This window comes from Solanum verrucosum, unplaced genomic scaffold (assembly GCF_900185275.1).
Source record: "Solanum verrucosum unplaced genomic scaffold, falcon-dt-bn FXZP01000236.1, whole genome shotgun sequence".
Lineage (NCBI taxonomy): Eukaryota > Viridiplantae > Streptophyta > Magnoliopsida > Solanales > Solanaceae > Solanum > Solanum verrucosum.
In genome coordinates this window covers 489,087-513,456 of record NW_026020806.1, presented here as the reverse complement: position 1 = coordinate 513,456, position 24,370 = coordinate 489,087, and the positions used below count along the sequence as shown (strand labels likewise).

At 33.3% G+C, this 24,370-nt stretch overlaps 2 protein-coding genes and 1 pseudogene across 2 annotated transcripts; all 3 read left to right on the top strand.

The window, feature by feature from the left end:
* Positions 1-6,948: 6,948 nt before the first annotated feature.
* On the top strand, positions 6,949-7,949 carry LOC125813139 (zinc finger protein 4-like). The gene has a single exon (XM_049492626.1). It carries the CDS (start codon positions 7,040-7,042, stop codon positions 7,790-7,792), a length of 753 nt encoding a protein of 250 aa, XP_049348583.1. The 5' UTR covers positions 6,949-7,039; the 3' UTR covers positions 7,793-7,949.
* A 5,753-nt stretch (positions 7,950-13,702) lies between these two features.
* On the top strand, positions 13,703-16,397 carry LOC125813199 (protein OBERON 3-like). Its single transcript, XM_049492683.1, has 2 exons — positions 13,703-14,937; positions 15,841-16,397. The coding sequence occupies exons 1-2, from the start codon at positions 13,716-13,718 to the stop codon at positions 16,395-16,397; spliced, it is 1,779 nt and encodes a 592-aa protein (XP_049348640.1). The 5' UTR covers positions 13,703-13,715.
* Positions 16,398-21,190: 4,793 nt separating this feature from the next.
* LOC125813200 (protein OBERON 3-like) lies at positions 21,191-23,970 on the top strand (annotated as a pseudogene).
* The last annotated feature ends 400 nt before the right edge of the window (positions 23,971-24,370 follow it).

Below are 24,370 nucleotides of genomic sequence, written 5' to 3'. Positions count from 1 at the left end.
GAAGTGAAAATTATTTCTCCCCGTCCCAATTTGAATATGATCAATCTAAATATTATATTCATTAAAGTAATATTTATAATATAATGTAACACAATACAATATAACACATATATAGTGTGTAGAGTTTGTTAACTGTATATAAATAGCTATAGGAATAAAATGATAGTAGCTCTACTAGTTAACTGTATATAAATTGTACAAAATTTCAATCTATTGGTTATTCACTTGCTACCTCTACCTTAATTATAAATTTATAGACACGTTGCTTATTATACCCTTTATTTTTCTAATTATTATTTCAATTTATTATAAATATGTAATTATTATTATTATTATTATTATTATTTATTATTATTATTTTTTATTATCATTTTCATTTATCCCTTCAGCGAATTAAGATAAACTAATTGTTTTTATTCGTTCATTCAACTGCTCATGAACTCTCAAAAACCCTCATGTTTAGTCTATAAAAATTGATATCAACTTATCTAATAAACTTATATTTTAGGCTAGATAATATATATGAATTTGTAGCATTAGATAATATACCGTCGGACATTTTTATAATATCTTTTATATAATAATATTTTATTATAATAATTTATTTATTTTTGAAATCTATATATATATTTATTGATCCATCTCCAATTTTAAATTTTCCTTGGGGTCCTCCTGTATCGCCTTTGTTCATCAGAACTTTTAGTTTTTTATCTGAAAGATCAAGGTCTTCTAATGCATAAACTAGTTCGTCTAGCATATATATATATATATATATATATATATATATATATATATATATATATATATATATATATATATTATAATTATATCTTCTATGACAATATTTTATTATAACAATCAAAATTTTTTAATCAATTTTTTAATATTTTATTACAATAGCAAAATAAAAAGAAAAAGAAAGAAGCAAATAGAAGATGCTATTGTGGAAAGGTTTAACTATATATGATGAGCATTATGGACAAAAGGAACAATAAAGTTTAATGATTGGAGTAGCATATTAGGATAATTAATTATTAAGTACCTTTTTTTTTTTATAGAAATTTGAAATGTCTAGAAGGACTTGACCAATAATATATATTTTATATATTATTATTTTGTTCTTTCCAAAATATAGTTTTATTCACTTTAGTTTGATTCCACATCTTTTAGATTTTTTTATTCAAGTAGTTTTTTAAATTAATATAGTCCAAAAATGACTTACTTCTACAACTTGCATTATGGAAGTGGTGGAACCAAATATTACAGTCAATCATTATTTGAAATTTTAAAAAAAATAAAAAAGAATTATGGCTATTAAATGACATAATTTTTTTATTTTTAAAATATAATTAAAGCTTTAGCTATCTTTTCCAAGCACAGAAGCATAAATTATGAGGGAGGAAATAATATAGGCTAAATACTTATCCGTACACAATGTTTATATCATAATTCATTATAGTTAAATATTTTAATAATGTCAGAATATATATTCACCAATTATGATTAGACAAAATAGTTTAATATGTAACAAAATGTTAAAATAGTTTAATATGTAGCGAATTATCAAAATACTTTAATATTTAGTGAAATGTCAATATAATTTAAAATGTAGCGAAATATGTAAACGAGATTGAGACAAGGGAGAAATAGACATTGCACAAAATAGGAGAGTGAAATGTCTATTAATTATTCAAGTAGTTTTTTAAATTAATATAATCCAAATATGTCTTACTTCTACAACTTGCATTATGGAAGTGGTGGAGCCAATATTAAAGGCAATCATTATTTGATATTTTTAAAAAAATAAAAAAATAAAAGAATTATGGCTATTAAGTGACATAATTTTTTATTTTAAAATATAATTAAAGCTTTAGCTATCTTTTCCAAGAACAGAGGCATAAATTATGAGGGAGGAAATAATTTAGGCTAAATACTTATCCGTTCACAATGTTTATATCATAATTCATTATAGTTAAATAATTTAATAATGTCAGAATATATATTCACCAATTATGATTAGACAAAATAGTTTAATATGTAACAAAATGTTAAAATAATTTAATATGTAGCGAATTATCAAAATACTTTAATATTTAGCGAAATGTCAATATAATTTAAAATGTAGCGAAATATCAAAATAGTAAACGAGATTGAGACAAGGGAGAAATAGACATTGCACAAAATAGGAGAGTGAAATGTCTATTAATTATTCAAAATCAGGGAGAGATATTTGATTTTTAAAACAAAGTCGAAGAAGTAAAATAACTTTCACCTTAAATTGTGATGAAGAAGAATTTCACAATCTCATTTTCTTTTCAAATGATAGGGATGGGTACCTAGCTATATATTAGCTCAATAATTTCTAAAATTGAGCTAATATAAACTTAAAACTTCATATTATAAAAAAAAAAAATATAAACTTTTAAACCTAGGAATGGAGTTGAGCACATTTTGTTGAATGGAATCTGCCAAAAAATTGTTCACACAACTTTATAGAGACTGTCTGTGGTCCATGCCCTTTTGTCTAATTGCAATTTGGCTTGTTGCCATCAAATGTGGTATGTTGCTATATGGGCTATATATGAATAATTAATGTAACTTCACATATATGATTAATTGGATGTAGGGTAGGGTTGGGGTTGCAATAACATACGGAATAAAATTTCACAAGTAGAATCTAAGGAAAATTGAGTATACACAGGTTTTATCGATGATTGAGAAACTATTTTCGAAAGATTCTCGACTCAAATGCAACAAATTCAAGTAAAAGGAGAAGAAAACAATAAAACAAGTATATAACAACTAAAATAATTAATAAAGTTTGTGATTGGATTTCTAAGTTTAGGTGTTATCATGGTTTGATGAATTTTGAGTCGTAACAATTTCAAACATGGCAAACTAAGTACTTGGTGCGACAAGCAAGTACTTAGGCACACAATTATTTTTTTAGACATTTAGTCAAATACTTACTTTGTATGGATGATATAGTCGAAAATCATATTTAGTAAGTAAGTCTTGGCCTACCTCAAAGCTACTATTTTCGATTCACAATCTACATTGTTATTAGATCTAACTAAATCAATTCTAATTTATTATACTCTATTCAATTAGGTGTTCTTGATAAACCTAAAAGTAGGGAGGAGTCTAAATAATGTATGTAACCTCACATCTACGATTAATTGGATGTAGGGTGGGGGGTGGGGTGGAATTGGGGTTGCAACAACAGTTGCAAATCCCAACAACATACAGAGTAAAATTTCACAAGTGAAATCTAAGGGAAATTGAGTGTACACATGTCTTATCACTGATAGAGAGATTGTTTTTGAAAAATTCTCGACTCAAATGCAACAAATTCAAATAAAAGAAGAAGTAAACAATAAAGAAAGTATGATATAATAAAAATCATTTTGTATACATTTAGTCAATTACTTACTTTGTAAGTATGATATAATCAAAAATCATTCTTAATAAGTAAGTTTCAACGTACCTCAAAGCTACTAAGCCCTAAACTCGACTTCTTATGTTCTTCCGATCATTTTTGATTCACAACCTACTTTATTATTGGATTTAACTAAATCAATACGGGTCCACTATATTTAATTAGGTGTTCTTGATAACCTTAAAGTAGGGAGGAGGTTAAAAACTTTAATGTAAATTCATGTTAATAAATACTAGGATTAATAAAGTGAAATCATCTCATTTAAAAAATATATATAGGTAGTCCCAACTCTCTAGTCTCTAGCCAACTCATACATGACACACATGTATAAAAAATTTTGAAAACGATATTTAAAAGTTGAATCTATACGTATTTCACTTGAAAAAAAGTCAGGTATTTTGTTTATTGAAGTGTATATTAATTATAGAAATTGAAAATTTTATAAGTAAATAAATAATTTTTATTTTTTTATTTTTTATTTTTGGAAAAAGAAAATGAAAGAAGAGGACAAGAGGGGATGTTATGGGTTTCCATTCAACAAGTAAAATGAAAAAAGTTGAACAGAATCTTATGCTCTTTTAACTTGATTGATGTAAATGGATTCTGTTTTCTTCTCTCTTTTTCTGTAGGGACCTTTTAAGTAACACTTAAATCAGGTTTGTTTTAGTGGGTGGAATAAAGATAATAATTGTAAAATATTTTATAAAATTATTTTATTTTATAAGTTCTTATTATTTAGTCTTTAATTAGAACTATTTTAAGTATAAATGAAGAAATAAGTTATTTCATATAGAAGTTAATTACTAAGAGCATAAGGTTTTTTAAAATTGCAAATCAATGAGAAATATGTGTTATAAAGTATAATTTTGTCACTGAATCAACTCATTGTAAAAACGCATGATAAAAAAATAGATTCTCATTAAAATAATAAAAAGTTTTCTAATTCACTTCTTTTTTCACTGTTCAATCAAAATATTTATAGGAATAGTCATTGAACATTTTCATTGAAAAAAAATAGTGATTGAATAAAATAATGTCATTAAATACTCTAACACAAGATATATCCTTGTCCATGAATAATGTTCACCTTTTTCTCAATATTATTTCGAAGAACTATTTGAACATAAAATTATTATAATTTTTTGATATTTAAAATATTGTCACTACATAAAAAATTATCTTTAGCAACAATTTAACGATAATAGCTTAATTATCGTTAAATAAATATTTTTAGCGGCAATTAATTTTATGTCCAAACAAATACAAACTTATTTTCCTAACCAACACTATTTCCCCACCCCACCCCACCCACCCAACCCCACACCTCTTTCCTCTGTCTTTATTGTTAAATGCCTTTTTCAGCTATGATTATGAACAACAAAAATAGTGTATAGTACTTACTAATGTACTAGTTATGTATTATATCTCATTTCTTTTCTGACTTTCTCTGACATCCCACCATTTTTTTTTCTCTATTTCTCTCTCTATATCTAATGATCTTATCTCCTTCTATTTTTTTTTTCTCTTTTCTGTTATCTCTTATAATTCTGCCTCACCATATTTAGTAAGAGCTAAAAATACACACAAAGAACAACAACAAGAAGACTTGACATATCATTGAAAAATTCATCAATAAAATTAAAAAAGAAAAAAAAAAAGGTATGTTTTTTTTTTCAAGATTTGATATTTCCCTTTTATTTTCTTGATTTTTTCCCCCTAGAAGTGTATATACTTGTTTTGACTTTAATATTAATTTGTTTGTAAAATTTGGATTTTTTTTTTTTGCTTAATTTTTGTGGATATGACATATGTAGTTGTTTCTAGTTTGTATATGGTTCTTGTTTATATGATTTTAATCAATTTGGGATCTTATATATGTTATTACTAGTTCTTTAGACTTCGTCTATCGAAAACAATATCTCTACTTGGGATAAGGTCTGTGTACACGTTACTCTCATACACTATTTGTGTTTGTGGGCAAATTCTGTTTTTACAAATATTCAGCAAAGGGGGAAAAATGAACTATTGTTTTTATTTTCATTAAATTCTTCATTTTTGTACTGAATTTTGAACTCTGATATAGTTAACTTGAGCTTATTATATGTACTTTGATAAGATCCCACTAGAATGAAAACAAAATTGATTGGATTGAAGAAGACAATTGAGCCAGTAAAGTTTCTAACCTTTTTTGAAAATTTTTAGTCAATAATAGAAGTTTTTAGATTCTTTGTAATATTGAGATTAGATTAGTTGATTTGTTGTACTTGAACTGAGAGTCTTTCGGAAATAACCTCTCTACCTCTACGAGGTAAGAGTAAGTCTGTGTTCATTTTGGGATGAGGTACATTCCTCCCGGACGGGGTTTGATTGAATCGGTGTTAGCCACCAACCTACCGTTATCCTTAAACTTTCATGCTTAAAGCAAATAGTTTACAGATCGTTATGCATCTCGTTTAATTTCTTGAGTAAAACAAAACAAGTGGATGCAGTTCCGCTGGAATTTTGACCGAAATATTTTTTAGTGTCGTTGGATCGTTTTAGAAGGTTCAAGATGCATCATTGTAAGGTTCGTTCGTTGTCTTGGCAATTTTTTGAAATCTTTCTTCGAAAAGTAGAACTAACGAGATTTGCTTACTAATGAGCTCACAGTTGGTTGGAGTTCAAGAATATTTGCAGTATTTATCGGAGTGAATTTCATGCTATTAATATATTAAGCTTATGACAAAGCATAGGTAACTTTCAGGCCTTCTGTAATGTTATGTTAACATCATAACCTTAACATTGAACGCTGAAAGTGGATTGTTTTTTTTTTCTTTTTCTGATATGTAGGGAACTTGTCCGCTTCTATTTCGTGCATTCTTGAAGATTTGAGTAGAGTGTGATAATCTAAAAACACGTCTTTAAGCTTTGTTTGAGTTCTCGTAAACTGTAGTCTAGGACATCGATAAACATTTTGTTGCTAGTTCCGACTTCAGAGAGGTGATGATTAAAGAAAAAGATGAGAATGAACAAGTTTTCTGGCTTTGGTCGTCGGAGCACCTTTCTAACCTTCTAGGTACTAGTCTGAATTGAAATACATGTTTTACTTATCCGAGCTTGGAACTTGATTACATTATAATTTACTTATACTCTTGTCTTTGGTTTGCTTAAGTACCTCGTGAATACTCTTGTGTACTTCTTATTTGAATTTCACTCAGACTAGTGCATGATTTGAGCATGTACAAATCATGGTAAAAAATCTTTTTACTAGAAAGCTAGGGCGGAGCCAGGTAGGGCTAAGGTGTCTGAAGGCAACAAAATTGCATTATTTATACATGGTTAAAATTATCTTTTATGTATATATAGTAGATGTTGAATCTCCTTGGACTTCTTCGCGTGTTTACTTTTTCGTATGTTGAACTCTATTGGTAAATTCCAGCTCCGCCATGAGTTCTGCTAACCAACACATGGCAGAGGAGGTTATTTTGTCAATTCAGAAAATGATTTACTTCACTGTATACCTGCAGGTTAGTCAAGGACCGGAAGTCATCATCGCGTAATTATTTTTCGACCTGTTGTTACCTAAGTATCAAATTTGCCCTGCGTTTTTTCCGGAGCAGCATGAAGCCACCAAATTTCAATCTTGAATCTGAAGACGAGTCCGAAGTCAGCAGCAGCCAAGTTGCCTCCAACAATTCTGCCCAAGAAATTTCTCCTGATCCTAACAAGGACAGCACGACCAATTCGTCCTGTCTGACGAACTCTCTCAATCTTCAGCAGGAGTCAAAACCTGTTACACTTGACTTGACTCTTGGCTTCAACAGCGGTGCTGATACCGAGTCGAAGGGAAATCCCGAGGCTGGCAGTGAAGTAGTGCCTCATCCTCCAGCTGCACAAGTATCGAGGATATTCTCGTGCAACTTTTGTAGGCGCAAGTTTTACAGTTCACAAGCTTTGGGAGGACATCAAAATGCACATAAGAGGGAGAGGACTCTAGCAAAGAGGGCGATGCGGATGGGAATGCTATCAGAGAGGTACGCTAGCTTGGCATCGCTCCCCCTTCACGGCTCCCCATATCGATCTCTTGGCATCGAAGCTCATGGCTCCGTGCATCAACGTGCCTCACAACAACAAGAAAGGCATATGCATGCTATTAGAGGCGGGGCAAGATTTGAACAGGGCTATTTCGGGGTGCCAGTATACATGGAGGATGATGACATGGAGATGTTTTGGCCCGGGAGCTTCCGTCAAGTTGACGGGGTCGGTAGCAACGTCGTGCTTAATTCAGGTCAGAGGTCCAACATAAATTTTGTACCAATGGCTCCACCACCTAAAACACAACCATCATTGCCTGACCTTAATTTGAAACTGTGACACTCTTGCCATTCACATTTCTATATCTATTTCAACATCCTCCTGTTCCGAAAAAAGAAAAATGCGATGTTACGTTGTGTTACATCCGCGTTGTATTGTACAGGGAGATTGATTGAATGTCTTAGATTGAATTGAGATTTCGAGTTTTATCGCGTTAGACTCTTTTTATTCCTGAAATGTGCTTAATTCATAGTAACTTTGTTTATATATAAACTTGTACAAGATCATAAGGAAATTTTTCACATTTTTGGGATACTATTGATACCTTATATCCTCTGTATATACTTACTTTCTTGTTAGTCCAATCAGGGGCGGAGCTATAGCGACAAAAGGTGGTTCATGCGACCCCGTTAATAGGAAAATTATACTGTATATATAAGGTTAGAATTATTTTTATGTATATAACATGAATGTTGATTAATGTACCCTCAAACAAATTTGACCATTCATATGCATAAAACAATTTCTTTTTTCCTCTTAGTGAAACAACAATAATGACGATGTATTTTTGCGAACAAACAACTTATTCTTAAAAATTATGTAATACATTTAATTTTAAATATGACAAATTACACAACCAATAAGCAATAATCTCAATAATCTTAAAGGTGAATGCCTTGTAAAGATTGAGTAATGGTCTTGATGATCATCAAATTTAACTCCTTGTGGAGATTGAACAATCTGCATCTCATCATCTTGATCATTATAATTATTATTATTATCATTATCATTTGTATTACATTTTCGTTTCTGATTCTTAAACATCATGTCAAATATAACGCCTTTTTTCTCAACGTTGCATTGAAAATTAATTTTAGGCACGACATAATATTCTCTCATATGCCACTCACTCTTTCTCATCCTCTTCTTCTTTTCACCACAATAATAGTACCACCATGAAATTTTAATCGTACCCCATAAATCTCTTGTTAGGATCGAAAATTGGATCGATTTTTCAGTTCTTCCATAGATTGAAAAATTTGCGATGGAGTAAACATTGTAATTCCATAAATATCATCGACTTTCATAATAGTATGCTTATGAGGAAAAGGCTTATTGCCAATTACGTATCGCACCAAGTAATGCATCATATTCTTGTCTGTTGCCTTCCAATACTCATTAATTTTGTCCATTATTACAAAATTGAATTTAATTACAACAATAAGAAGAACGTTAGGGATTTTTCATTGATATATATAATGGAAAATAAAAACTTTCCCATCCTTAATTGGTTACGATTAATTAGTGCAAGTCCGATTTAGTATTGGATTTAACTTATAATAAGTTTCCTTATTTAACAATGCAACTCCAACTCTGAAAGACGTGTTCGATTCAAGTTGAGACTCTACTTGGAGCCATCTCGAATATTCCGCAAATTCAAAGAATCAAATTCAAATAATCATAGTTCAAGAAATACGCCACTAATGATATTCTAATCAGTGATAAATGTTGTGAAGGAAAAATCAAGGAAGGAGCAAAATTGTACATGAACTATTTATTAATAAAATATTCTTGTTTCATCATATTTTTTTGGGATTGCAATTTATTTTCTGTCACTATAAAATTTGTTGCAAACATCAATATTAGATCAACTTATATAAGTTTCCTTATTTAATAATTTATATTATATACCATATATATATTAGAAACCAAAAAGATATCACATATAAAGTTCAATTGAGAAATATAATTGAATTTTTTTATATCTTAAATATAATGCACATTTCTATCCCTATGTTTTATGACAATGCCACAAAATCAAGTATACATAAAAGAATAAAGTAGTAGTGGAAATTAATTAGAAGAAAAAAAACTATAGAATCAATTATAAAATGGATTAATAAAAACATGCAATTTATCTATTTGGATTTTAAAAATTTTTAAAATCTTATATTTGAGTATTAGAAAACTGTTATTTTGCATTTCTAATACGAGTTTTCTTTCAATTTTACTGGATATATTTATACAGATGGAAATTGAAAAATATATATAAAAAAAAAAGTTTTTTTTAAAATTATCTATTATTCAAAGTTGAGGGATATATACCGAAATTTATGCAGAATTTTTTTTCGGATGGACAAATTTCTGAAGCTGTTCCTTCAAATCTGTAAGTTTTTTAATCTCTCTGCAAATTTTAATTTTTCTAGTTCCATAAATATAATGATTAATGAGAAGGAAAATTGAAGTGAAAACAGTGAATCTGAGGAATTTTTTTTATAGAATATAGAGAATCAAGAAAAGGGTATTCATTTTCTTGAGAAATCAGTATCAGAAAGGGAAAAGATTGAAACTTTAGGCAGTCAAGAGCTAATTCTAAGCTATCTTTGTTAAAATTCCAAGTTGGGTTTTCAAGAAAAGTACAAATTTGTTGAAAAATTGAATAGTTGTAAAATAGAGGTTGAACATGAAGTAGAAAACAGATATAAGAAGATAAAAATTGAAACTTGCCTTCTCTTTAGCAATGCCTGATGTTTCGCTCTCCTTAGCCGGTTTGAACCGGGTTCGAGAAGGTGACCTTCCAGCCAATTTATGGCCTAGGAGGAGCATACAGTTACTAGAACTATCAAAGAACAATACAAGGGGCTACTAGTTCCAATGATTTTATGGTAGTTCCTTTGTCATGCGTGTTTTCTCATCCGTTTTACAGAGAATTATGGAGTTGGAAGTAATCGATAAGTTCATAGCTGGTTAAGTCCAATTGGTGATGGTGCATTGTCAAAACCATCTTGGTGGAACTTTTAGTCTTGGCAGTCGAATGGTTAACATGTAGGGATAGTATTCAAAGGTGAAGAGGCTTGGGATATTTGAAATGTTTGGAGAGGGATGGAGGAAGAGCACATGAGCTTTCTAGGCAATGGAAAATGGCTCAGATTGTGCAATAGCTTGCTGACGAAACAGTTGAATCAACAAAAAGAATACTTGAGGAACCTAATTACAATGCTGGAAAAGGAAATATGAGTTCGTTAGCCTTCAGAAAAATGTCAAATCTTGTTTCCTATTAAGGGGTAATTTGTGTAATACTCCGTCCGACTCAAATTATCTGGCTTGTTTCTCTATTACATGCCCCTTAAGAAAACATTAATTAAGAATGTTTTTTTTTGACTATTTTACCCTCATATATGATCTCTCTTCATTACATATTTATTCGGGTGTTTGTAGCCTTTGAGAAACCTATAGTCTATGGGCAAGTTTGTTAAATTGTTAATGCTGTTTGTACTTGTCAGAATGATTTAATATCCTAGTTGCACTTTGCATATATGTTCTATTTTCCTGCTTATATGCCTGTTGAACTTTTTCATTCTCAAGAATTGCATTTCTTACAGCTTCCACTTCTTGTTTCATTGACACAAGCATACCGATTACCTTACTAATTTTGATTTTCTGTAATTAACAGGCAGCAATGGCTTGTCGGACTTTTCTCCTTTTAATTTTCCTGCAAAAGACTTCGATAATCTTGCTCGTAGTCTTCGGAAACATGCAGTTACTGATTTTCCTGCATCTACCTCCCTTATTCCCAAATTTTCCTTCTATGACGTGAGCTCTTCAAACGGACGAAAAGATATGAGGCCTGCTGATCATTGTCCCCATAATGTTAATTCTTCTTTCACACCGACCAAAACAATTGAAGATGAATGGTCCGTGAAACCATTGAAGAAAGATGATGTCGATATCTTGGAAAGTATTGTACAGATCAAAGAAGCCGAGGCATGAATGATTCAGAGTCTTGCAAATGATGCACTAGGAGAGGTAGGGAGTTTGAGGCATCTGACTAGGCCGAAGAGCGAGATACTGGAAGAAGAGAGTTCCGAATGACCCTCCAAACTGTGCTTGCTGGAAACAGAGAAAAGGAGTTGAAAAAAGTTGGAAGAGCTCAAGACTTTGGAGAATTTACATTGCGATTACAACGAGATGAAAATGCAATTGCATATGGAAATTTCAGGCTTGTTAAGTAGAAAGGAAGCAGCCAAACAGCCATTGGTATAACCTAATCTCTTCTTTGACTATTTCTCAGGTAACTGTGACAATTACTTAATTTCATTGTTGCAAGTTTTTTTACTTAATTTCATTGATTTGAAGTAAATGGTCGGTGAACTATTGTAGGTCTTTGGGATACCTTCAAGTTCATTTGTTGATACAATGTTTAGCTCTAGTTTTCTTTTCCTCGTAACTTATACCTGTATAAGATATGCAGGAATCTATTTATTATTTTACACAGGATAAAGTATGAAATAAGAATGTGGGGTTTAGTAATGCATCGAGTAACCATGCATTACTATTCCCTCCATTTATGATCTTTGCATAAATAATCCATGCAGTACTTGCTCTTAAATTAAGTGATCCTTCATATAGTTGACTATTTTCTTGTTAGCTAAGTGGCTTATTCTTGTGAAATTTGTGTTGATGTTCACTTTTGGCTTTGGGAAACCATATGCTATATTAATACAACCATGGAGCATCCAAGTGTGTAGCCTAGTGGTCAATGAAGTGGTTAAGAACCCTGAGGTCTCAGGTACGAAACTCAGTGGAGACAAAAAAACACTAGGTAATTTGTCCTAGCCTTGTTGGATAGAGTTACCATGGATACAACCATGGATAGTCTTTGGCTGAATCTTATCTTTGGCACAGTTGGAGTCTTGATGGTCAGCCATGGATAGCCTTTGGCCAAAGAGACAGATCCAAAATTTGAGGTTTATGAGTGCATTGTATATAACATATTTAGTGCACTTTTTCAAAAAATATATAGGGTTTGGATGGAAGTTATTGGGTTTTTCAAGTCCGTACTTCCCGAGCTAGCTTTGACCTTGGCTTGGATGGAGTTTAAAAAAGAAAGAAATACTTTTGAAATTTGTGCTCTAAAACAAACCATAGTTTTTTGCGTGACTTTCTTAGGTGGTCATGGGAGCACCTCCTCCGTTTGAAGGGGAATGCATGTTTTGTTTGTCCGAGCTCGGAACTTGATCACGTTATAATTCAATTATATCCTCTATGGTTTCCTAAAGTACCTAATAAATACAGTAAAACCTCTCTAAATTAATATTGTCAGGACAATGAAATATTATTATTTTGTAGAAGTATTATTTAATCGATAAATTAATATTTATTAATTTAAAAAGTGTTTTCGAGATTCAATGAAGGTTAATTTTGATTACATCGTTCAGGGATGAAGCCTTAATGAATTTAAATGAACTCTCTTGTGGAAATGATATTTATGAATTAGAGGTCATGACTAATAATCTTGCTTACCACAGTAAAATGGATGTCAATAGCCTCTTAGATTATCCGAGGTGAAAAATGATACATGTTTAGAGGTCTAGAGCTTAGAAGAAATTGTGGATACCATTGGAGAAAACAATATTGATGATGAAGTTGAAGACGATACAATATATTTGGAACTAGTTACGCATAAGGAAGCACTTATCGCGTCTAGAACTCTTAACAAAATCTTCTAGAGGTTATTTGAATCGAATTTCTTTGATAAATTTTTTCCCAATTTCTCATTGAGCTGTAGCATATATTGTTGTTCTGATTGCTGATCTATGCAATTTTATTTTAAACCCATTGATAGCTTAATGATAAGCCGAGCTGGTGCTCTTTTTGAAATTATTTGATTAACTATTACTGATTTCTTAGAGTATTTTGCAGGAGATTTTGAGGAAAATAGAGAAAATATGAAAAATAATCACAATCAGATTACATCTAACAAACTATTTTGAACTTATCCTCAGACATAACAAACCAGTTTTGTCATTTTGCTAATGTCTACCTGTAAAGACAGATAGGATTTTGCTTTTATGCTTTAGTATAAAAAAGGTGTGAAAATCTTTTTACTCAGAGAGAAAATTTAGAGGACAAATTTCTGAAGTTCTTCTTTCCAATCTGTCAGTTTTTTAACCTCTCTGCAAATTTTATTCTTCTAGATATAATGGTTAGTGGTCAGTCAGATGCTTTGAGGGGAAGAGGTTCGGGATATTTGAAGCGTTATGGAGGAAATGCACATAAGCTTACTAGGCAAGAGAATTGCGGAAAAGGAGCTATTCATTCAGTTCTTAGCAGGTTTAGGCCAATTGGTGACGGAGGTGTTGCGTTGTCAAACCATGTTGGTGGAACATGGTTTGACAGTCGAGTGGTCAATAAGGAAACATGTAGTGATCGTATTCATAGGATGACAAGCTCGGATAACAATTCAATTTTCCTATCCAACTTGTCTGCGAGACCTAGAGTTGTTGATGGTCAGTCAAGGGATTCGAGGAAAAGAGGCTCGGGATATTTGAAACGTTTGGAGAAAAGAGATGGAGGAAGAGCATATGAGCTTTCTACGCAACAGAAAATACTTAGAGGAATAGTGTCAGAGCCTATTCCTCTTATGGCTCAGATTATGCAACAGCTTGATGACGAAACAGTTGAATCAACAAAAGAATACTTGAGGAACCTAATAACAATGCCGGAAAGGATATATGAGTTTGTTAGCCTTCAGAACAGACTTGATGAGAGATCTGATCTTACCAATCAGACTCTCTTGAACTGCCATAGGATCCAACTAGAATTTTTGGTTTCAATAAGAACATGTCTTGGAAGCTTCTTATCGGAAAACACCCGCCTTCTAACATCAGAATTGGTTGAAATTTTCTTACTTGAAAGGTGTCGAAACATTAATTGCAGGAGGCTTTTGCCTATTGAGGATCACGGTTGCAATATTTGTTCAACGAAGAAGGGATTCTGCAGCGAATGCATGTGTCTTGTGTGTCTGAAATTCGATTGTGCCAATAATACTTGCAGTTGGGTAGGGTGTGATGCATGCTTGCACTGGTGTCATGCTGTTTGTGGTATTCGTCGAAATCTAATAAAGCCAGGTCCAAGTCTCAAAGGACCTTCCGGGACAACCGAGATGCAATTTTACTGTCTGGGATGTGGTCATGCCTCGGAAATGTTTGGCTTCGTTAAGGACGTGTTCATGTCTTGTGCGAAGGAATGGGGTGAGGAAACCCTGATGAAAGAGCTTGATTATGTTCGGAAAATCTTCCAAGGGAGTGAAGATTTTAAAGGCAAGGAGTTACATGAAAAGACAGATGTCTTGCATACAAAGCTAGTTACAAAGACGATTTCCCCTTCAGACGCCTGCGATTTTATATTTCAGTTTTTCAGTGGTAAGTATACAAACCAATTCATTTTTATCTTATTTGCATAAGAACAAGTCTCTATTTTACAATGTTCTGGTTTTCCTTATGTTATACTCATTCCTATTTTTTATGTTGGGTGCACAAACCACGAAAGGGAATATGAAGTTAGAAATAGTTGCTACCTAAATTGTTATATTAATTCCGTTTGAGATGGTTGTGTTGGTATATATATATACAATTAACCATGCGTTTAGATAACAACATTTGACAATAGGGACAGTGAGATGTCCATCAGATGTATCTCATTTTCTGGCTTCTGTCTTGCATTTGTTAAATTGAATATTACTGAATCCCCTTGTAGCTCGCTTACAATTACTAGAAATCTATAGTCTATGGGTGATTATAGATGGACCTTCACTAGCCTAACCCTAGAAGTTATCTCATGAGGTGAGAATTTTTTGATATCATATAAGAAGACCAATTCCACATTACGCAATCGATCTAGGACACATATCTTCCCCCAACTTGCCAACTAGAGTGTGGACCACATAATTGGGGACCCTGAAAGCTAGCGGATGAGTTGAGAGCATTGTGTAAGACCATACAAGGAAACCAATTCCACATCCCACAACCGGTATGGGACACTTAGCAATGGACAGGTTTATTAAATTGTTCATGGTTTTGTACTTCAAGAATGATTTATTTCCTAGTAGCAATTCGTGATAAATGTTCTATTTTCCTACTTATAGGCCTGATTTTTTTCTATTTTCAAGTATTGCGTTTCTTTAACCTCTATGAATTTAAAAGAATTAGAGATTATCAACGGAAACATTTTTCCCAATCTGCCTTAGTTCCTTAGCGCCCACTACATGTTTCATTGACACAAAATGTGTCATTTCTTTACTAATTATATTTTTCTTTAATTAACAGGCAGCAACGAATTGCCAAACTTAAGTACTCTAGCTATTCTTGGAAAGCTCGTAGTTACTGATTTTCCTGCCTCTACCTTCCTTATTCCCAATTCCTCATTCTATGATATGAACTTTTCAAGAGCACAAAAAGATATGAGGCCTTTTGATCCTTTTATAAATGATTTTAATGCTTCTTTCACAGCTATCAAAACAATTGAAGATGAACCGTCAATGAAACGATCGAAGAAAGATGAGGTTGATAGCTTGGGAAGCATTGTACGCATCAAAGAAGCAGAGGCACAACTGTTTCAGAGTCGTGCAGCTGATGCACGAGGAGAGGCAGTGAGTTTAAGGCGGTTGGCTCGACTGGAGAATAAGAAATTGAACGAAATGTATTATGAAAAACTCTCCAAATTGTGCTTGCAGGAAACGGAGGAAAGGAGGAGGAAAAAATTGGAAGAGCTTAAAACCTTGGAGAATGCTCATTCCGGTTATTGTGAGATGAAGATGAAATTGGATACGGAGGTTGCATGCTTATTAAACAAAATGGAAGCCGCCAAACAGCTATTGGTATAGCATAATCTCTTCCTTGTCAGTTTATCTAGTAATTGTGATAGCTTCTTAGTTTCCTTGTTGCAAATTTTTTAACAGTAAATGGTTGGTGAACTATTATAAGTCTTTGAAATACCTTTAAGTTACAATGTTTGGTTTATTTGTTATTTCCATATAAAACTTAGCGCTATTCAATACAATGCTTGGTTTTAGTTTTCTTTTCCGCATAACTAATACCTGTATAAGGTATGCTGGAATATATTTATTATTTTTTATGTGGGACAGTGTATGGAATAAGGAGGCGAGGATTAGTAATAAATCGTGCGTTATTACTAACCCTGTATAAGGTATGATGGAATCTATATATTATTTTATGCAGGATAATATATTGAATAAGAATGCGAGGATTAGTAATAACCCGTGCTTTACTAATCCCCGCATAACTTGCTTCTAAACCAAGTTATCCTTCAAATAGTTGACTGTTTCCTTTTTAGCTCAGTGGCTTATTGTTATGAAATTTGTGTTGATGTTCACTTTGGGATTTGGAAAACCATATGCTATATTAAGACAACCATGGATAGCGCCTTTGGCTAAATCTTATCTTTGGCACAGTTGGAGTTTTGATGTTCAGAAGTATTGAACTTACTATCTAACACTGCCACATTTTGTAGGAGTTTTTAGAGTTACATGTATGTTTTCCCAAAATATTACTTATTCCGTCCCAATTTATGTAATGCACTTTAACTGAGATCGGAGACGGATTCAAAATTTGATAGGTTCTGGAGTATATTATATATACATATTTAGTGATTTTTTCAACAAATATATTAGGATTGGACTGAAGTTATTAAGTTTTGTCGAGCCTGTATTTCCCATGCTAGCTCCAACCTTGACTCAGACGAAGTTTAAGAAAGAAAAAATACTTTTGAAATTTGTGGTCTAAAACAAACCATAAATATTTGTATGACTAAATTATCTCATTAAGGATAAAATAAAAAGTTTAAAAGTCAGATTTCTAAACATAGAAAAATTTCCTTCTTTTGGTATAGACTAAAAAAGAAAATATACCACATAAAGAAGCTTAAAGAAACTTAGATTCTGATTCTGATCAAAATATCTGTGCATTAGATGCATATATATATTAGTGATTACATTTCTGATTCTGATTCTGAACAACTTATCCCCGCATTCTTATTCAATACACTATCCCACATAAAATAATATATAGTTTCTAGCAAGGAAGTGATTAGGCTATACCAGTAGTTGTTTAGCTGCTTCCATTCTGTTTAATAAGCCTGCTATCTCCATATCTGTTCTCATTTACATATAATAATAATCGAAATGAGCATTCTCGAAAGGTCTTAATTGCTCCTCCTTTCCTCTGGTTCTTGCAAGCACAATTTGGAGAGTTTTTCATAATACGCTTTGTTCAGTTTCTTACTCTCCCGCCAAGCCAACCACTTTAAACTCACTGCCTCTCCTCGTGCATCATCTGCACAACTCTGAAACATTCGTGTCTCTGCTTCTTTGATGTGTACAATGCTTCCCAAGCTATTGGCCTCATCTTTCTTCGATCGTTTCACTGACCATTGATCTTCAACGTTTTCATAGTTGTGAAAGAAGTGTTAATATTATTTGGACAAGGATCAACAGGTCTCATATCTTTTTGTCCGCTTGAAGAGCTTGTGTCATAGAATTTGGATTTGGGAATAAGGGAGGTTGATGCAGTAACTGCATGTTTTCCAAGACTAGTTAGATTACTAAAGGGTGACAATCCGTCGCTGCCTGTTAATTAAAGAAAATATAAATTAGTAAAGAAATGACATGTTTTGTGTCAATGAAACATGAAGTGGACGCTGAAGAACTAAGGTGGGAAAAGTGTTTCCGTTGATACTCTCTAATTCTTCTTAATTCATAGAGGTTAAAGAAGAGCAATAATTGAAAATTGAAAAAATTCACCACGCTTATATGTGGGAAAATAGAACATTTAACACAAATTGCAACTGGGAAATAATTCCTTCTTTAAGTACAATACCATGAACAATTTAATAAACTTGCCCATTGCTAAGTGTCCCACATCGGTTGATGGATGTATAATTGGTTTACTTATAGGGTCTTGCACAATCAACTAGCTTTTGGGGTTAAATTTTTCCCAGGATCCATTTTTCTTACAAATGGATATTTCTTACAAATTGTCAAATCTTGTTTCCTATTATGGGGTAATTTTTATAATATTATCTGTGGTATGTATCTTTTACCTGCCCCTTAAGAAATCATTAATTAAAAGGTTTTTTTTTTTACTATTTTATTCTCATCCACGTCTTAAGATATAATCTCTCTTCGTTAAATATTTATTCGGGTGTTTATAGTCTTCAAGAAGCCTATAGTCTATGGGCAAGTTAATTAAATTGTTCATGGTGTTTGTATTTGTTGCCTCCACGAGGTAGTGGTAAGGTCTGCGTACACTCTACCCTCCCCAGACCCCACTTAGTGGGATTTCATTGGGTATGTTGTTGTTGTTGTTGTATGGTGTTTGTATTTGTTAGAATGATTTATATCCTAGTTGTATTTTGCATATATGTTCCATTTTCCTACTTATAAGCATGTTGAATGTTTTTCATTCTTCTTGTAGTCATACTTCTATAAACTCTTGAATGAAGAGAGGGACATAGACATTGTGCTGGGGATTTGGAGCACTCAGAGAAGCATCACAATTGTTGGTATTGTAGGCGTATAAATGTTGAGGAGGGTGCTTTTCGTAGGATGCATATTGCTAGAACGATCAGGCCGACGAGATCCCAGTGGAATTTTGGAAGAGCACAGGCTGGGTAGGTATAGTGCAGCTGTCTAAGTTGTTTTCAAGACGGCGAGGGTGCTCGATGCATGGAGTACAATGATTCCATTGTTCAAGAACAAGGGTGACATTTAGAATTTTTACAACTATAGGAGTAACAAGCTGTTAAACCACACTATGAAGGTGTGGTAGAGAGTGGTGGAGATGAGGGTGAGGAGGGATGTGGCTATTTTCGAGAACCAGATCGGATTCATGCCGGGGCACACTACTACATAAATCATTCGTCTCGTAAGGAGGGAGGAAGTAGGACTTTCATACGGTTAGAAGCTAGCTCAAGATATATTCTTTTGGAAATTGGTTTTGTGCTTCAAGGAGAGATCAATAACTGAGATAATCTGTCAGGAAAGAGTTGTAGTGACAAATTACACAGTTATACTTGCATATATTAGAAAGGTCACATTCTTGAGATGTCTACAGAAGTAATCAACTTGCTATAGGTAAAAAAAGGTTTATCTGTACGATTAGAGTCAGTTACCTCATATTTTTCTTCTTATTAGCAGAGTAGGTGAGGCTTCTGGTCTTGATATCCTTGAGTTTATATATATTCCAGTAACTAACCTCAGAGGTTCTTGGTGAGTCAGTGGTCGGTCCTTCTGATGCACTATGTTATTCCTGAGTACCACTTTCTTATGTGAGCATTAGTATAATGCTAGACTCGTGTAGATCTACTGATTTGGCACGGTGAAATTTTCTTGGTTATACAATTGTACACTCATGACTCAACTGAGCATAATTTTGGCTTCTGCACGCACACATAAAAAAAATGCTACTTTTTTTACAAATGCCTCATGCTACAACCCCTCTCTTGGCGCTGCCAATATAACTAAACTACCAATTATGTATCTTAAGACGTCTTATTGAGAGAATACAACAGTACACTTGCATAAACTTCAGACTTCTATTTTTCCCATGTATCATCTAGTCATCATTATGTGCTCAAGAACTGCTTTTAGCTGTCTTTTGATGTTGATCTGTTTTCATGTCATCAGCACATGAAAAATGCTTACCTGTGCTCCGATATGCTGGTGGTAACCTTGACAAATGGTGAGTCGAAACGTGTGGAAGTTATCTGATCAAGAGATACATTAAGAGAAGCAATGGAAGTGTTACGAAACATGTTTGGGCCTGACATTCTCGATGCCACTGACATATTAGTCCCATGTTGGTGGAATAATCGGTTTCAGCATGGTAGCTATACAGTAATTACCTCATATATGCAAATCATCAACTCGTCCATGATATTAAGGTAAGCAATCTTCATTTCTCATTTGAAAATAGTAATTTTACAGTGTCCAATCTAAACAAATTTACATAATTTTGAATTATTGACACGAGACTGTATTGACAATCTTGATTAAATTGTGCAATTGTGTCATTTGTGAGTCCTTTATGTCAAGACTACATAGAACAGGATCGTCTTCACCAGTATAGTGACCATTGTTCAGAGACTACAACTAGTATATGTGAGACTAGGAAATGCCGATGAATCGATGTGAAATCGATAGAATGAGACTTCTCATTGAGCTGTAGGCTTTAAGAAGTCCCATGTCGGTGGAGGGATGGAAAATTGATCTCCTTACATGGACATGGACAAACCTCCTGTCATGAGCTAGCTTTTGGGGTTGAGTTAGACCCAGACGCCATATCTTTACAGTAGTAGCACATATTGTTGTGTTGATTGCTGATATACACAATTTTATTTAAAATCCAATGATAATTTAAGTTCTGGACTTCAACGCGCTAAACATGTTACTGATTTCTTAGAGTATTTTGCACGAGACAATTGAGGGAAAATAGAGGAAAAAAATGAACAAAAAAATAGATACTCAAAATAAAAAATCTCTGGAGAAAATAATCACTATCAGATTACATCTAACAAACTACTTTGAAATTATCCTCAGACATAACAAACCATTTTTGTCATTTTGCTAATGTCCATCTGTAAAGACAGATAAGATTTTGCTTTAGTATAAAAAAGGTGTGAAAATATTTTTACCCAGAGAGAAAATTCAGAGGACAAATTTCTGAAGTTCTTCCTTCCAATCTGTCAGTTTTTTAACCTCTCTGCAAATTTTATTCTTCTAGATATAATGGTTAGTGGTCAATCAGATGCTTTGAGGGGAAGAGGTTCGGGATATTTGAAACGTTATGGAGGAAATGCACATAACCTTACTAGGCAAGAGAATTGTGGAAAAGGAACTATTCGATCAGTTCATAGCAGGTTTAGGCCAATTGGTGACAGTGGTGTTGCATTGTCAAACCATGTTGGTGGAACATGGTTTGACAGTCGAGTGGTCAATAAGGAAACATGTAGTGATCGTATTCATAGGACTACAAGCTCGGATAACAATTCAATTTTCCTATCTGACTTGTCTGCAAGGCCTAGAGTTGTTGACGGTCAGTCAAGGGATTCGAGGAAAACGGGCTCGGGATATTTGAAACGTTTGGAGAAAAGAGATGGAGGAAGAGCATATGAGCTTTCTAGGCAACAGAAAATACTTAGAAGAATAGTGTCAGAGCCTATTCCTCTTATGGCTCAGATTGTGCAACAGCTTGATGACAAAACAGTTGAATCAACAAAAGAATACTTGAGTAACCTAATAACAATGCCGGAAAGGATATATGAGTTCGTTAGTCTTCAAAACAGACTTGATGAGAGATCTGATCTTACCAATCAGACTCTCTTGAACTGCCATAAGATCCAACTAGAATTTTTGGTTTCAATAAGAACAGGTCTTGGAACCTTCTTATCGGAAAACATCCGCCTTCTAACATCAGAATTGGTTGAAATTTTCTTACTTGAAAGGTGTTGTAACATTAATTGCAGGAGGCTTTTGCCTATTGAATATCGCGGTTGCAAGATTTGTTCAACGAAGAAGGGATTCTGCAGCGAATGCATGTGTCTTCTGTGTCTGAAATTCGACTGTGACAATAATACTTGCAGTGGGTAGGGTGTGATGCATGCTTGCATTGGTGTCATGCTGTTTGTGGTATTCGTCGAAATCTAATAAAGCCAGGTCCAAGTCTCAAAGGACCCTCCGGGACAACCGAGATGCAATTTTACTGTCTGGGATGTGGTCATGCCTCGAAAATGTTTGGCTTCATTAAGGACGTGTTCATGTCTTGTGTGAATGAATGGGGTGAGGAAACCCTGATGAAAGAGCTTGATTATGTTCGGAAAATTTTCCAAGGGAGTGAAGATTTTAAAGGCAAGGAGTTGCATGTTAAGGCAGATGTCTTGCATACAAAGCTAGCTACGAAGATGATTTCCCCTTCAGACGCCTGCGATTTTATATTTCAGTTATTCAGCAGTAAGTATACAAACCAATTCATTTTATCTTTATTAGCATAAGAACAAGTCTCTATTTTTCAATTTCTGGTTTTCCTTATGTTATACTCATTCCTATTTCTGATTTTTGGTGCCTAAACCACGAAAGGGAATATGAAGTCAGTAATAGTAGCTACCTTAATCGTAATATTACTTCCATTTGAAATGGTTATGTTGGTATATATACAATTAACCATGTATTTAGATAACCACAATTAGCTCGCCTACAATTTCTAGAAATCTACAATCTATGGATGATAATAAATGGACCTTCGCTTGCCTAACCCTAGAAGCTAGCTCATGAGGTGAGCATATAAGAAGACCAATTCCACATTACACAATCAATGTGGGACACATATCTTTCCCCCAATCTACCAACTGGAACGTGGACAACATAATTGGGGACCTAACACTGGGTAAACCAAGAGTTTAGATGAGCTTGACTCTAATGCCATGATAAGGAAATATGGATCTTGGACAAAACTCAACCCTGAAAGCTAGCGGATGAGTTGAGCATTGTGTAAGACCATACAAAAAAACCAATTCCACATCCCACAACCGGTATGGGACACTTAGCAATGGGCAAGTTTATTAAATTGTTCATGGTTTTGTACTTCAAGAATGATTTATTTCCTAGTTGCAATTTGTTATGAATGCTCTATTTTCCTACTTGTATGCCTATGAATTTTTTCTATTTTCAAGTATTGCTCTTCTTTAACCTCATGAATTTAGAAGAATTAGAGATTATCAACGAAAACACTTTTCCCAGTTTGCCTTAGTTCCTTAGCGTCCACTACATGTTTCATTGACACAAAACATGTCATTTCTTTTCCAAGTTATATTTTCTTTAATTAACAAGCAACAACGGATTGCCAGACTTTGGTAATGTAACTATTCTTGGAAAGCATGTAGTTATTGATCTTTCTGTCTCTACCTCCTTTATTCCCAAGTCCTCATTCTATGACATGACCTTTTCAAGCGGACAAAAAGATATGAGGCATGTTGATCCTTGTCCAAATGATTTTAACACTTCTTTCACAGCTATCAAAACAATTGAAGATGAATGGCCAGTGAAACGATCGAAGAAAGATGAGGTCGATAGCTTGGGAAGCATTGTACGCATCAAAGAAGTAGAGGCACAAATGTTTCAGAGTCGTGCAGCTGATGCACAAGGAGAGGCAGTGAGTTTAAGGCGGTTGGCTCGGCTGGAGAGTATGAAACTGAACGAAGCGTATTATGAAAAACTCTCCAAATTGTGCTTGCAAGAAACGGAGGAAAGGAGGAGGAAAAAAATGGAAGATCTTAAGACCTTGGAGAACGCTCATTCCGATTATTGTGTGATGAAGATGAGATTGGATACAGAGGTTGCAGGCTTATTAAACAGAATGGAAGCCGCCAAACAGCTATTGGTATAGCATATTCTCTTCCTTGCCAGTTTTTCCAGTAATTGTGGCAGTTACTTAGTTTCCTTGTTGCAAGTTTTCTAATAGTAAATGGTTGGTGAACTAATATAAGTCTTTGGAATTCCTTTAAGTTACAATGTTTGGTTCATTTGTTTTTTTCCATATGAAACTAAACATTATTCAATACAATATTTGGTTTTAGTTTCCTTTTCTGCATAAATACCTGTATAAGGTATGCTGGAATCTATATATTATTTTATTTGCGGGATAGTATATGAAATAAGAGTGTGAGGATTAGTAATAACCCGTGCGTTATTACTAACCTTGTATAAGATATGCTGGAGTCTATATATTATTTTAGGTGGGATAGTGTATTGAATAAGAAGGTGCCCTTACTACTTACTAGTAGTTA